The sequence below is a fragment of the Cyprinodon variegatus genome, unplaced genomic scaffold (assembly GCF_000732505.1).
Source record: "Cyprinodon variegatus isolate N-32 unplaced genomic scaffold, C_variegatus-1.0 Scaffold90, whole genome shotgun sequence".
NCBI lineage: Eukaryota > Metazoa > Chordata > Actinopteri > Cyprinodontiformes > Cyprinodontidae > Cyprinodon > Cyprinodon variegatus.
Window position 1 is genome coordinate 1,114,860 of NW_015150543.1, and position 15,332 is coordinate 1,130,191.

The following is a 15,332-nucleotide window of genomic DNA, read 5'->3' on the forward strand; positions in this document are numbered from 1 at the left end:
GGCGACTTTTTTTTAGGCCAGGCAGTGTAAAATATTATTTCAATCATCCTCTAGGAATCATAGGTTTGCTAAAGAGAATCCATTACTGGTTCAGTAATTATTATTACTTATTTATATCTGGAACTGCAATATTATGAGTCTAAAACTGACAAGTGTGTGATATTATAGTCATGAAGATTGTCCATGCTGCAAACACCACTCATAATTGGGTTCACCCTTTCTGAATGAGAGTTTTAAAGGTATCACAGGGGTATGGTTAAGAATATAATGTCAGAGGCTACATCAACAAACAACCGTAGCTTGTTGGAAGTTGTTGTTCTGATCAACAGAGAATTCTAACAGAGAATATCTGAAAATGGCATAGGCTCAACTAATGTTCAATTCCTAGAGAATCAAAGAAGATTATATATATTATATTGCCTGTCAGAACTGTGATAATCAGATGATGTCTAGTGAAAACAGTAAATCTGTTGACGTTTTGCATGAAGTTTTCCAAAGTTTCAAACAACAGAGTCAAATTCTTTGTCTAACAACCCATCTTTCAATGCATATACCGAGCATTTGTTTGTGCTGCTTTTTACAAACATATGAGCGTGATGGTTCTTCCAAATTCTGTGAGCAGTTACTATTTCATTGTTTCATCTTATAAAACATCAATTGCACAAACCTTCATATAGGGTTGGCCTCTTCTGGAAAAGCATGCCTTGCATCACATCTTTCCACAGCTTCTTTTTAGAATGCTCCATGCCTTGATACATCTCAATTCAAGAGGCAAACCAACAAAACATGTTCTGAAAGACGATTTATTTCAGTCTTACTGTCACAAAATTATAAAGGGAAATTATGACACCTAGGGGTTTGAAAATAAATAGCATTTATAGCTCTGATGGATCTCACACTGTGCACTCATATCAAACTCTAACCAAGATCTGGAGAAGAACTGGTATTTTAACCTGCTCCACTTCATCTGAAATGCTGTTTACAAATATGAAGCTGTTGTTACAACTTGTTTTATGCATGTCAAAAAAGGTTCTTATAATAAAATGATAGTTTTTCTGAAATCAATTTCAAAGGGCTTACCTGAATGAAGCCTTCTCCTCCTCTGCTTAGGATACTGTTGTGCATATCCTAGAACTTTTTTTATCTCTGTTAAGGGATGTTGTTTCTCTGAAACCTAAAGTAAATGTTTGGTAATATTAACCTTCTCTGAATACACAGTGGTATCATTTTGGAGTAAGTTTTGTTTGCTAGCTGTGCTGAACCAGAGACATGCAAGGAGAACCAAAGAGGATGTTGAACCTTTAGACAAATGAAAACAAAACCAGCACCCAGTAAGGGCTTGGTGGGATGCATAAAGATTAAACAAGTTGTTGATTAAAAACGTTAGCATTTTTGCTTATGGGGGTTATCTCTACAGTTCTGGGAAATATCTCTCTGTTTTGCATTACGGTCTCTGCTGTTGAGCATAGACCCAGGTTTACCCACTAATATTTCCATCAAACCTTTACACACAGCAGCCCTGTCAAGTTCACTGAGAGCTGGCAGAGATAACTCTGGGCATTGAGCAGGGCAACTCATAGGTTCATATAAGACTGTCTGGTTGTAGGAACCAGCAGAACCTTAAAGGTTTTGGCTGTTTTGGTTCTACCTTTCTACCCATACCTGAAAAAGGTATGTCAGGTATTTAGGACAACAAGTTGTAAATGAAAACCTTTAGTTTACTTTTCAGACTGAGCAAGAGAAATTCGAAAGGATACATTTATTCTAATTAAAATCTGTAATCATCTTAACTACAGACACCTTATTTAGGAAGTGAGAATTCAGGAGTTGGTCCACTTAGGATATTCAAGCTTAAAAACATTAATTGATCAAGTTGATACCATTGATGCCAGTTCTGCAGTGAGCTGTATTTGCAAAATGCTTCAAATTGGTATTGACCTCCAAGCTACAGCTCAAGTGCGTCCATGGTTGCCATAAGAAGCACTATATATCCAAACTGTGCAGGTGGTTAGGAGGGCACTGGGACCAGAGACATGGAATATTTGCTGTTATCAGGATTCCTGGCCCTAGTGCTGGTTTGATTTATCACACCTGTCATCTCAGCCCTGTTTCAAATCAGCCTTCATCAGACCAATCTGGTCACCTAACTATATAACCAGCTCTCAGACCAGTCAGTAGTGCCAGAATGTTACGAGCCTTCGTGAGTTTTGTCCAGCATTCTTGTTACCCGATTGTCTGCCTGATTGTGACCCCATTCTGCCTCCTGATTCTCTGAGCTGAACTGTCATAGTGAGTTTTTGGCTCTCTTACCTGTTTTCTGGGCCCTGACCGTGCTCTTAGATTATCTCCATCAGATCAATCTGGATTATCTCTGGATCTCGGATCACCTGGCTTTGACTCTGGACGTGCTCTTGGATTCCAAACTCTGGTTTCTCTCCTTGATTATTCTGCCTGTCTCTGATCTCATGGATCTGACCCTTTGAATCCCCTGGACCAAGGAGACACTGTCAAAGAAGGATTCCAACAAAACAAACCTGGACGGAATCAGGAATCTTCACAGATTCACCTGTGATGACAAAAAACAACCAGCTTTTTCAGAAACTATTTAAGTTTCTCCTCAAACTCTAAGTTTGTGAGCCATAATTCAACAATGGAAACATTTCCCTCTGTTTCTGCCTGGTCACTCAGCTCTCCTACCTCCTTCTTGCTGACTGTGGTGAATCCCTCCCGACCTGCAGCGGTTTCATATTTTTAATAATCTGTTTAAATTTTATTATTTTAATTTTAAATTTTTTCACTTCTTGCATCTGGTTGAATTTTGGGTCATCGTTTTATGATCATTACGGCTGCACATTGAATAGCAATTTTTGAGTTTCTATTGGCTATGCTTTACACAGACCTCAACTGTCATAGTTTTGTCAGTAATAGAAATAGAACTTATCTTCAGTTTACAGGCGATATTGTATGCCTTGCTGTTAAATATATTATGTACCATAATTTCTGGAAGGAATTGTGCAATAACAAATGATCATGTAATGTTCACACTTTTAGAAACTAACTCTGAATCCACGATTTTCAAATTAAAAGCAAACTTTGCTTTCATTTCAAAATAGGACTTTCTACTGAGCAATCATCAAGTTCTCAATCTCGTTAGTTCAGGTAAGACACTTCCTAAGTTGACACGAGGAATGAAACATTTGCAGCTCATGCGTAGCATAAATTTGTGCACAGCGACTCTTTGTGTGCTAACTCCGGCCATATGCCACTGCTTGTGAAGCTTCTTGATTGGGTTTTGCCTGAAAAAATTTCAAGGTTTTGGTTGTCACTGTTGCTCCTTTTCCAATCATATTTGTTCCTTCCACTAAATGTTCTTGAAAAAAAGCTGGACATAGCAGACTGAATGGCAATGGACTGTTGTGGATTACTTTCCTTATAGTAGACTAGTATCCAGGAACTTAGATATGTCCCCAATGTAAAACATTAGAATCACATGGTCTAATGACCTCCTCAGCATGCAGTCATGTTCTCCAGATTCCTATTAATTAGCTAATTATTTACTTCAGGTTTACTTAAGGCAGAAACAAAGCTAAAAATTACAGGATAACAGCCTTCAAGAACTAGACTTCGACACTTTTGTTATAAAGTTACAGTATCACTGGACATCTGTCAAGTTATTATTCTTCTACATTCTTGTCGAACCCAGCTTGAAGATCTAACTGAATAGTCTAAATGGGTTAGAACTCTCAAGCCAAAACGAAGATGCATTAGTCGTTACCATATGTGCTTTCTCAATAGTGCTGGCAGTCTGCAAGGAGCTAGGGAGACAAATCAGGATGGTTCCTGCTTGTCTAGCTTCACAAAAATATCAACCTAAGAAAAATACATAATTGTGCCATGTGTACAGTATGTGATACATGCTAATGCAAACAATTTCATACAGTGTGTTATGGGTTCAATAAGGGAGAGGTTCAGCTGTTCTGCAGATTTTATTTCTAAATAAATGAAAACCAATTGGAAGAAAACAGGGAACCATCCATTCCAACCTACATCATGGTCAGCCAGTTACAATATTTTCAATAATCTAAATACTTTATTTCATATCTGTTACAATGGCCATGTTTCGTTTTCCTTTAAACTACCATTCTACTACCATTCTAGCATTTTAATAGTGGTTTAAACTTCTTTAGTGCTTTCAATTCTCAGATTTGTCAGCATACTTGACAAGCAGCATTTATTAGTCAACTCTGTCAATAAAACACGGAACTCAAGAACAATTCTTAATAAAAGTCTTAAATGTAGACACAGAGTGTTGAGCTTTAAGCCAACCTCCAATTCAGAGCTCCACCATTTTTCACCAGACAAACGTCATGAGAATTCTTCTGAAACAGCATCTATCTACTGAGTACTTGTATGCAGCTCTTCTATAACACTCAGCACTTACGTTGAACTGGAATATAATTAAAATCAGCTGAGCATTTCAGCAACCCAAGCCTCTTCCAGGATTTTCATGTTCATGATGAAATATATATTCTCACTGTTACTTGATGAGGCTTTTCTCCTGTACGGGACATATCACCATTGTGTCAGAGGCTTTGTCACAACAGTACAGGTAGAAAAATGGCAGAATCTTCCCTGTAAAAGTATCCTCAAAAGTGTAAATATGGGTCCGAGCTTTTATGTCATAAAAAGAGACTTGTCCTTCCTCGTAATCGACGTAGACACCAACTCTCTTTGGCTTTGGTTCAAGGGAGAGCAGCAGTGGCGGAGATGTTGACACTCGATAGCCTTGGCCTTTCTTCATGGCCAGAGCCCAATAACCATGAGTTGTGCTTACAGAGATCCTACCCTTTCTTTTGACAGAAGACTTAGCCACGCCTAGATACCAGTCATCCTTTTCCCCCACGTGCACCTCCCAATAGTGTCGTCCAGAAGTGAAACCATCCCGGCCAAGTACTATAACCACTGTGTCGAAGCGGTCAGGGTTGTCTGGAAGCTCCTGCCAGGCTCCTAGATGCCTCACCTGGTGTCTGTCCTGAGAGAGCTGGAGCCATGGGTTGGCTGTGTCAGGGTCCAGTGTTACATCGACTGCAAACACAAAACAACAGACTCAAATACAGGACCCTGCTAGATGCAAAAAAAATATTGACATAAGAAATAGAGCAAATTATTACCTGAATACTTCAGAATTTTGTTAATCTCTGCAAGAGTTAAAAGAAAATTATTTTTTTCTTAAATTAGCAGCACCTGTAACAAATGACTTTGCATTTCTTTTATACCCATGTAAAGGAAAAATCAAGATTCCCTACCACTATCAGACAACTTGTCAATAATTTCCTCTAGTGTTGTCTCCAGTTTCGACACAGATCTCCGGATCATGCCAATACATACGTCAGTGGCAACATTGGTTCCAGACCAGTCTTTAACAGACGGGGTGGCGCTTAAGACTGGAAAGCTCTGCAGAGAAAGGCAAAATACCAAATAACATTTTAGATAATAAAATTTTTTTATGAAAACACACACTTTAAATATTTTAATTTCATGATTATTTCACTCCATTTAAAACAAGTATTGTCCCTTTTCCACTGGCTCCACTTTGCCTGGCTCTACTCCACATGGACAATCTTTAAATGTATACAATACTGCTTTTCCAGTACTCCTACTGGCCTTTTTCATCCCTGATTAGGATAAGGTGCAATGATAGATGAGGCCCAAAAAAGGTCTGTACCTGTCATTGTAATGGAAACCTTTGAAATGGTGGGGTGGACTAGAGCCAGACCAGGTCAAGCCACTGGAAACAGGTAATCCAATTGGACAAAGTCAAATACCCCATTTACACTACCCTTAAAAAACAGTGCCGAGATCAGTCCGAGCTCAGTAACTGAGATAACTTATCGTGTGTAAATGGAAAGCAAACTGAACTGAACAGAGCTAGACACAACCGAACCGAGCTAAATGCAGACCAGTTCAAGAGGTGGGCTCGGCTCGGTTTTTCCCTGGTTCGGTTCTCTGATAACAAGAGCGCATGAGCAAAACGCGTTATCTCCGTCTGGCTGCACATCCCGATTCACACTCCATTCCAGTAGTTGGCGCTAATGCCCTTCCGGAAACAGAAGAAGAAGAACAACTTCTTCAACTATAAACAACAATCGAAATCTTCTCCACGCAACATTTTAAATAATGGCATTTTAAATAATAACACTGAAGTACAGCAATAATAATCAAGCATAACTTTCTGACTGTTACGGGCGCCGCAATTTTGATTTGCTTGATTCCCTCCTTCTTCGTCTTCTTCTTCTTGTGTTTTAAGGCGGTTGGCAAACAACTTTTGGTGCATTACCGCCACCAACTGCTTGATTTTCTCCTTCAATACTGGCAGTAATACCGCACATCGTCACTAGGAGGTGAGGAGTCGAGGAACCGAGATAGCGTGATGTGTAAATGGTCGTCAGAACCGAGCTTGGCCTGGTTAACTGATCCTACCTCGGACCGGTCTCGTCATGGATCGGTTTTTCAAGGGTAGTGTAAATTGGGTAATAGTGATATAAAAATGCATGTTTCAAATTATATTGGTTTTCATCATTGTAAAGAAAAGGAAGTGAGCAAACTAACTTGACTTCATTTCTTCAGCACCTTCCACACATTATTGTAACCTGACGTGCTCTGTAAAGCAGGGCACGCAAAAACAGAAATTTAACGTAAATGATCTTGGAAGGACAGCCTTTAGGCATTCCGGATTTTATCCTTTTAAAAAGTTATTACAATGTTGAGTTACATTAGTTACAGATCATGAAAGAATAATACGGTCTGCTATGCTCCTTATTTCACAGATAAAAAAAAACAGTTTTGTTGACCTGTTTGATATGAAAGATAAGTGTTCTTGTCAGAAACAACACATTTTCTCAATGTAAGGGTGAATAACAACGTAATTTTATCTAAAGTTATTGAGTAATTAGGCAAAAAAAATAATAATAATAAGTACATAAAAAGAGGTATTTTTCATTTTAATTTGAATTCAGAAGAAAAGAGTCAAAGGGGGATCCAATTTCAAGCCTGAGACCTATATCAGTGTTTACATCTATCAGGTTTAATTAATAAAAATAGTACAGTGTCATCAGCAAAGTGGGGAAAAGGGATACTTTTTTTTTTTCAAAGGAGGCTTCTATAAATTAAATTGAACTGGACTACATTTTGACTCCTAAGGACTGCCATAATGTACCCATTAATTCATAATCAGGTAATAATTATTTAAAACCTAAATTATGACATAGGCCAACCTGTAGTACTCTTGATTTCAGTGATACAGTATATAATACAACAGGTTTAACAAACAAAAGCATGTAATTTGTTACTTATTCAAAGCTCTCTATTCTGATTCTGGTCAAAAAATCTTTAAAGCAATGCATACAAAGTTGTTGTAGATCAGCTTTTTTAAGGAAATTATATTTGTATTAAAGCAAGAAAAACATTGATCTATTGATTTATCATTTAAATGAATACAAAAGGATGAAGGATAATTTTCTTACATCTACTCTCTTGCTTTATGCTCTGATGATTCTTATAGCTCACCTGCTTACCTTTCATACAGATTTCAGATAAGCATGTCACAAGTTTTATCTGCTATGTTGTGGCCTTGATATGATATGACTGGAGAAGAGAGCATATGTGACGCACACGATGGGTTACATCACCGGTTTTATTACGGCTTGATTTCTTCTGACCATAAAAGGCCAGGCAGAGTGTTTTCCTCTGTAGCAGTAATCTTTATGACAACGCTGGCCTTTATGAGACAGTCACAATAACAATAGAGGAAAAGAGAAATCGAGATTTCTATTTGAATAAGTGGTTTCTTACTTTCAGGAAGTTAATATGGTCAGTCCTAGCCACGTTTTCTAGGTCTGTGTGCCTTGTCTTTAGCTCTGAGATTTCCTGCTCCAGTTCGTTGATGAGGCCCTCTGCCCACCTCTCAGTTTGCCTCTGCTTCTCCTGAATCACCAAAACCAGCTCGGACTGAGCTTTCTGGATGGAGCGCACCAGCTCTGAGAAGACCTGCACGCTCTCCTCAATTTCTTTTCTGGCACTGACCTAAAGTTAAAAACATACAAACAATAATATCAAAGCTGGTGAGAGAGCATGACTGCCTTGTGTGGACATGTTTCTTAATGTGTTTGTGTGACAGCTATTAATTCCCTTAAACAAGATGCTGGAGAAAAAACAAACTTATTTAAGAAGTAGGTGTTGCACTGTATACTGTTTTGGAAAAGGCATGATAAAAAAGTGTTGTGATTACCGCTAAAAATGGCTCCAAAGAATGCTACAAGGTGAGACTCACTTTGTTGAGCTCTACAGATTGTTTGATCTCCTCCACCTTCTTCACTCTCTCCTGGATCATCTGCTGGACGTCGATCTCTGTCTTTTTCAGCAGCGCCTGCATAACATCACAAAAAACAAACCTCTTTAACCCTCGGTTAATTTGATATGAGGAAATGGAACATAATGTTTAGGCTATTACAGATAGGTTATTTGTTGTGTTGATTTTATTCTGGATGTTTGCAGAATGATTTTCAGTTTTTATAATAACTTGACATGCACCCAAGATGTGGCAGCTGGAAAGTCAAACAGCTACAGTTTGTACAATCAGAGAGTGCACAATACATTCAGAAGTTTGTCATTTTTTTTCTTGAAATAAGTGCATTTTACTTTGTTTTAAGCAGATGAGTAGGATGACTGTTCCATGAACACTAGAAAAACATCGAGAAATAAGTAAAAATCTCCTAAATTAAGTGTATTTACCCTTAATTTCAGTAGGTAAATAAGAGGATCTGCCAATGAAATTGGTATTTTTAACCCTTAAAATAAGACAATTAGATATAATGCACTTCAAATAAGAAACTGCAGTTGTTTTTTCTAATTTTAAATGTAAATTGTCTTATTTCATTGGCAAATGGTAAAACTGACTTATTTTAAGAAAGATTGACCTACTTGGATTTAACATTTTTGCAGTGAAATAAGATGATTTATATTCAAATTAAGAAAACGCAACTCCATTATCTTTTTTTAGCACATAATATCTAATTATGTTATATATTTTAATGGCAGGAATACTCATTGCATCGACAGATCACCGTGTTTGCCTGCTCATATTGAGGGCAAATACACTTATTTGAATATATTTTCTTTTTGTTTTTTAGATAAATCTTTGCAGTGGACATAAGCTACTAGGTCACAATAACAACACAACTCTCTGGTGTGGATTCTGTGTCTGAGTCAAGTCACTTCTATATTAAGTATAAATATAGATTAAATAAATAAGAAATGTAAAAGAGATCATTCAGGTTTCAAGATTAAAACTGAAGACTTTCAGCAGATTCAATGCAAAAATTTAAATATAAGCAATGTTTTTATTTTCTCTTGACTGGATCAGGTAAGTCAATTTCTCAAATGAATAAGGCGAATTACATTTAATATAAGAAAAAGCAATGCTTGATATCTTTTGTAAAGAGCATAATGTGTAATTCTCTGATATAAAGGGCAAAAATACTCATTCTGTTGATAGATAATTTTGTCCTGCTTAAGTGAAGAGCAAATACATTTAATTTATGAAATTTGTATTTATTTTTAGATCTGTTAAGGCTGAACAGAGCACATGCATGCTGCTCAAATGTATCATTTTAATGTGTCAGAGTCTGTGATTGCATAAACAGAAATATTGGGAGCCTTAAAGCAATGTGTGAGCTCAAAGAAATCAATTTATGCAACTGCATAGTTTTCCTTTTTCAGATAACTCCTGTTTTGACTCTTTCAGACTTAAATCCTTTAATTCAGCAGAAGAGGATCCTGCTGTAGTGGGTACTTGTATTACAGAAGGCAACAACCTTTAGAGGTGGTGGTTAACACTTTCAATGATAAGGTTTTCAAGTCTGAAATGGAGGTCTTTTTTTTTTTTTTTTTTTTTTGTAGTTCTTCTGAGCAATACGTGCTCTGACCTCCGGGGGAGATTGAGGGATGTCCACTTCTGCATGGATTAGAATACTTATAAATAAACTTTCCCTCTGTAAAATCCCAGACTTAAAATAGCTTGGAAGTGGCATGTGGTTGCTGATGTAGCTATTCCTTGACACTGTGTAAACATATACCCTTATTTAAAAAAAGTTCTTTACTGATAATGACATATTCATTAAGTGAAATAGAAAGTGCCTTGCTACTACATTTCTGCTTTAATCTAATAGAAAGCTCAATTATGGTTTAATGGATAACATTAATTTACATTGAACAGCTAACACTAAGAAGTTGTACTTGCTGTTAATATTTTTCATGCTGCACCAATTAGATTCTTGCACAGTTTAGTTTCCAATAAATAATTTTGTGGCTCTTTCAAGTTGTTTTAAATATTACCTGCAAAGTAATTATGGTTGGAAGGATTTACATATTCATTTTAAAAGAGTAAAAACTTTATCGTTACATTGATGTTTGCTTTTTGTAAATTGTGTCATTGCATTGTAATGCCAATGTTAATTTACATTTGTTTTCAGTTTAAGCATCCATCCTAAGAATTTCCCTCTGGGATTATTAAAGTATTTCTGATTCTGATTCTGATTCTGAAGAACATAGTAGAGTTCTCAGAACAAAAAATAAAAAATAATGCCTCCTTTTCAGTTCAATTCATTTTATTTATATTGGATGGATGGATGGATGGATGGATGGATGGATGGATGGATGGATGGATGGATGGATGGATGGATGGATGGATGGATGGATGGATGGTTGGCTAAATGCCATTTAGCATTGAGAGTTCAATGCTAAATGGCATTGGTGAAAGCCATTCTAAATGTTACAGTTATAGCCATAAAATTTGACTGCTCAGTAGATGCCTTTGCAAATTATCAGTCATCTTGGTCATTGCAACCATAAAACAGGCTTTATTTGGAGGCAAATATATTTTTACTCAGTCACTCTGGACATTTTTGGCATCTATCCATTCTGTCAGCTCACAGTAGAGCAATCTGTAGTTCGAGTACTGATGTTCTGATTCAAATGCCAAACTTAAAACCCATACAAAACATGAGACAACCCAGGAGAATGGCCAGTTGGTCTTCGATTCGCATCTGATTGGGAAAGTGTCTAGGAAAGTTGTGTTTTGCCATGCCTGTTGCCTCTGATTTGCAATCTTTTTGTGGCTATATGTATGTAACAAAGTGTAACCTACTGTATGTCACAGATGATGAAAAATGTTTTAATCAGCCATGGCCTTTATCTCTCCACACATATAGCTGAGCAGGATGAATAGATGCACATCATTTAAAAATCTATTTCGCTTGGACATATACCTAAAGTTTAGAGTAACCTCATTTAGTTTATAAACTCTGTAACACCTGTAAAAGAAACTGAATGAATAACCACCAGACTGTTGTCAATGTAAAAGTTTACTATATAACAGATTAACATGCCGTAATTGCCTTACCTTAGCTCCTACATATTTGATGCACAATTAGCTAAATTTAAGTCTAAACATGATAAAAACGTTCCAACCAATAATTTTAAATTGCAATTAATATATATTATTATTTTACATGTTTGTAGGGGCTTATGGAGATGTTTTTGGCAGCACTGTTATTTAGCACCAAGACAGTCCTGCGTTTGAATTCTTTTAACTTTCTTTAGCTTTCTAATTCTAAGAAGGCATGGCATCTGTTATCGTTTTTATGCTGATGATATTCTGATATATGTGACTGTTAAAAAGAAAAATGCCCTCTCCCTTGCACTGGCATGCAAGGGACATTAAAGTGTGACATTAAAGCCTGGTTGGCTAGGGACTTTCTATATCTTATGAGAAAAAAAAAACTGAAGTGATGGTGGTGTGATGGTGAATCCCCCCATGTTGACTGCACCTTTTCCCAGGTTTTTTTTAAAGCCTGTCATCTCAAACTTGGGTTTTAAGATGGACAATGATTTTAAATTGGACGGCAATTCAGCTGTGTTTTAAAGTTCATCATATCAGACAGTTGGCAAAGGTCAAACCTTTTCTTGCACAACAGCACTTTGAAACAGTAATCCATGCCTTTGTTGCATCTCGGCCGGATTACTGTAACATTTTATTTTGGGGTGAGCAGGTCCTCCTTAGCACATTTCCATTTGGTGCAAAATCCAGCCTCACGCCTCCTACGTCCTGGAGTACGTAAGAGGGAGCACATAACTCCCATTCTGGCCTCCCCCCCATTGGCTTCCTGCTTATTTGAGAGTTAATTTTAAGACTTTCTTATTTGTTTTTTAATTATTTAAATGGCTTGGACCCTCCTCAGCTGCCTCAGGTCAGCTAACCTGCTGCTGCTGGAGGTACCAAGGTCTAAACGGAAGCTCAGAGGGGACAACGCTTTTTCAGTGAGCTCCCCCTCCTCATTAGAAAATCCTCTTCACTGTCTATTTTTATAACTTGTCTTAAAACCTATTTTTATTCTTTGGCTTTTAACACAGCATGAGATTCTCACTGTTCTATTTTTGTTTTATTCCTTTGAATGTCTTGAACGTCTTTGAACATCTGTTGTTTTTATACAAATTTAACTTTACTTGCTATGTACAGCACATTGTAGCAGCTATGGTTGTTTTAAATAAAGTTGAGCTGAGTTTAGAGAAGCACCAGCCCTAGTCAAACAATCCTGCATGTATAAGAGAGCATACATGCTGCATGCTGGACTATCTACTGTATGGGTGCTGATAAATGTTTCTCACCTTCTTCTCAGACCATTCTCTCTCCACAGGAACGGTATAATGCGCCCTGTGGTCGGTCTCAGTGCAGAGGACGCACACGCAGGTCTGATCTTTCTTACAGAAGAGCTCCAGGAGACGCTCGTGCTTGGGACACATCCTGTCCTCCATGTTGGCCACAGGCTCTATCAGCTTGTGCTTGGTGAACCTGGCAGTGTGGGATTTGAGATGCTCATCACAGTAAGACGTCAGACACACAAGGCAGGATTTGATGGCTTTTGGGCGGCCTTCCCCTAAGCAAACATCACAAAGGACCTCCTCCCAGGAAGAAGATGGGAGAGGAGGGGTCAGAGATGTTGGTGAGGGTTGAGGAAGCGAAGGAAAAGTTGTGTGAGGTGAGAGTGGAGGTGATGCTTGAAGTGTTAAGGCTTGAGGTGAATCTTGAGGTGATGGTGGAGGAGAGGTTTTAGAGGCCAGAATTGGTGGGATTAGTGGCGGTAGCTCCTCTCCTTCACTCTTTTTCGCCTCCTGCTTATCTCTCCTCTGTTCTTGCTTCTGTTTCAGCTCCTCCATAAGGTGCTGCTTCTGATTTTTCTCCAAAAGCCTCTCCTCATCCTCCTTTACCTTTCTCTCCATTGCCCACCTCTTTGTTTTATTCACCACTTCTTCTCCACGTCCCTTTCCTTCAGTGCTTTTAACTCTTATCTGCTTGAACTGCTCTGCGATTTCCCTCAGGACCGTGTTCACGCTGATATCAGGCCTTTTGTGGAAGGACTTCTTGCACATGGGACACTGATACAAAGGGCTTGTTTTCCAGTATCCCACGATGCAGCCTTGGCAGAAGTTGTGTCCGCACGGAATGGACACGGGGTTGGTGAAGACGTCCAAACAGATGGAGCAGTGGACCTGCTCTTCTGACAGGTTCCCAGTAGTGGCCATTCCTACACGGCGGAGAGGCAGGGTCATATTCAGCGAAAGCAACCAGCCTTTGAATGGGACATCAGACCTGCTGTGATATTGAGGTTGCCAGGGTTAGACGGCTTTTATTTTATTTGGGGTCATATGCATGCGCATGTATTGACCAAAGTTTCAATCATTTTCTCATTCAAATTGCATTCCACTTGCCAATGATTTTCAGCTAGTTCCAGCTATGTGGTTTGCCCAGTGGATTCTCTCATCATAGTAAACATTTAACTAAAACAGTTAAATGAATAAGTACATGAAACTGAATGGGTAAGACAGAAGGAAAGAGATCTGTGGTTGTTTTATTAGCTGAACATTTTGGATTTCATTCTAAGACACACAATTGGTTCAGATTTTACAGGACAAACATAAAGGCAAAAGAGAATAGAAGTCTGAAAATAAACTGTACTCTGTGAATATTGAGTTACATACTGACTAATACTTTCTTCTTTGTTTTACTTTAGTTTTTTTGTTCTTGTTTGTCATGAAATATGACAGACTATGACCTTCCTGTTGAAATTACTTTTTGAGTAGGCTTAAATCTTTTCTTTTTGATAAAGATTATCCTGAGCTTTCTCTGTAGTAACGCTGCTATGGGCTTTGGCTGACAGAGGACGTACAGACCACTTTTCTTTATTCTTCTTCCTTCTATCTCTGCTGTGGTATTTGTTAGTTCAAACCCTAACCTCATGTTTTTTCTGCTTTTTTTCATAATTTGACAAGAAAGCCGGGAGGTTTGACTTTCTCACGCCAGTGTTACTGATCCTATCAGCAACTTTTATTATAGATGATTGATTTGGGTCTGTTTCAGTTCTTGGTCCTGTTTCTCTCCTAGACATAACTATGGGGCCTGCTTTTATTGTAACTAACTTGCTCTTCTTAGTCCCTTTGACATAGACAAATGTCTAAGTTTATCTGTTTAACTGTTTCTTTCCTAGACAGAGCCATCTATGGAGCTAGTTTACTTTCCTAACATAGAAGGTATCTATGGATCAGTGCCTTTGTGTTCTTTTTTTACCCTCTAAAAGAAAATGCAGCTCAAATATAAATTAATGACTTTAAACAATAAAAAGTAATTGAAAAAGGTTTGCCCAACTTTATTCATTTAAGTTTTCAACTTATTAACTTCATTCTGACCAAGTAACAAAGATATTCTTCAACCATCTGAACTTTACTTTCATTCATCATCTGTGTTAGTTTGACAGTTAGCCCTTGTTTGTCTGTGGTTAAATTATTTTCCTGGATCTTGTATGAGTCAGCAGTAAATTAAATTCTGTCAAACGTCTTAGACACTTCTCAAAAGGTTACTGGGGAATAAAACAAATTTCAATAAGAAATTTGGCACTAAATGTGTCATTTCACAAAACAGAAAGTAAAACACTAATGAGAACCACAAAGACACTCACCAAAGAGCAGCTGCCTTGAGACTCCTCTCTGTGCTGATATCTGAGACCCGCTTTGACCACTGCTACCTCTAACTCTCCCTGTCCTGACCCACAACTCAGACCCCAAAATAAACCTCCCCTCCCATCTCTTTCTGTCACCCTAGATACAGACTTAAGCCTCCTGGCTGCAGCCCTCTGAGCCTAAGAGGGAAATGCCTTTACTTTCCTAATACTTTTATTGATTATAAATTTTCCCTAAAACGCAGGAGATGTTAAACAGAACCA

At 37.9% G+C, this 15,332-nt stretch overlaps 1 protein-coding gene across 2 annotated transcripts; it reads right to left on the reverse strand.

Annotated features, from left to right (window-relative positions):
* Window positions 1-3,980: 3,980 nt before the first annotated feature.
* Window positions 3,981-15,128, reverse strand: LOC107084007 (zinc finger protein RFP-like). 2 transcript variants are annotated; one of them, XM_015373632.1, is made up of 7 exons: window positions 15,069-15,128; window positions 12,724-13,708; window positions 8,330-8,425; window positions 7,852-8,082; window positions 5,307-5,454; window positions 5,172-5,198; window positions 3,981-5,085 (listed from the first exon to the last, which is right to left on the reverse strand). In XM_015373632.1, exons 2-7 carry the CDS (start codon window positions 13,663-13,665, stop codon window positions 4,538-4,540), a joined length of 1,992 nt encoding a protein of 663 aa, XP_015229118.1. In that variant the 5' UTR covers window positions 13,666-13,708; window positions 15,069-15,128; the 3' UTR covers window positions 3,981-4,537. The 2 variants fall into 2 exon arrangements, with proteins under 2 accessions (XP_015229118.1, XP_015229119.1); XM_015373633.1 differs by having other exon boundaries at window positions 12,724-13,640; window positions 15,069-15,112.
* Between the last annotated feature and the right edge of the window lie 204 nt (window positions 15,129-15,332).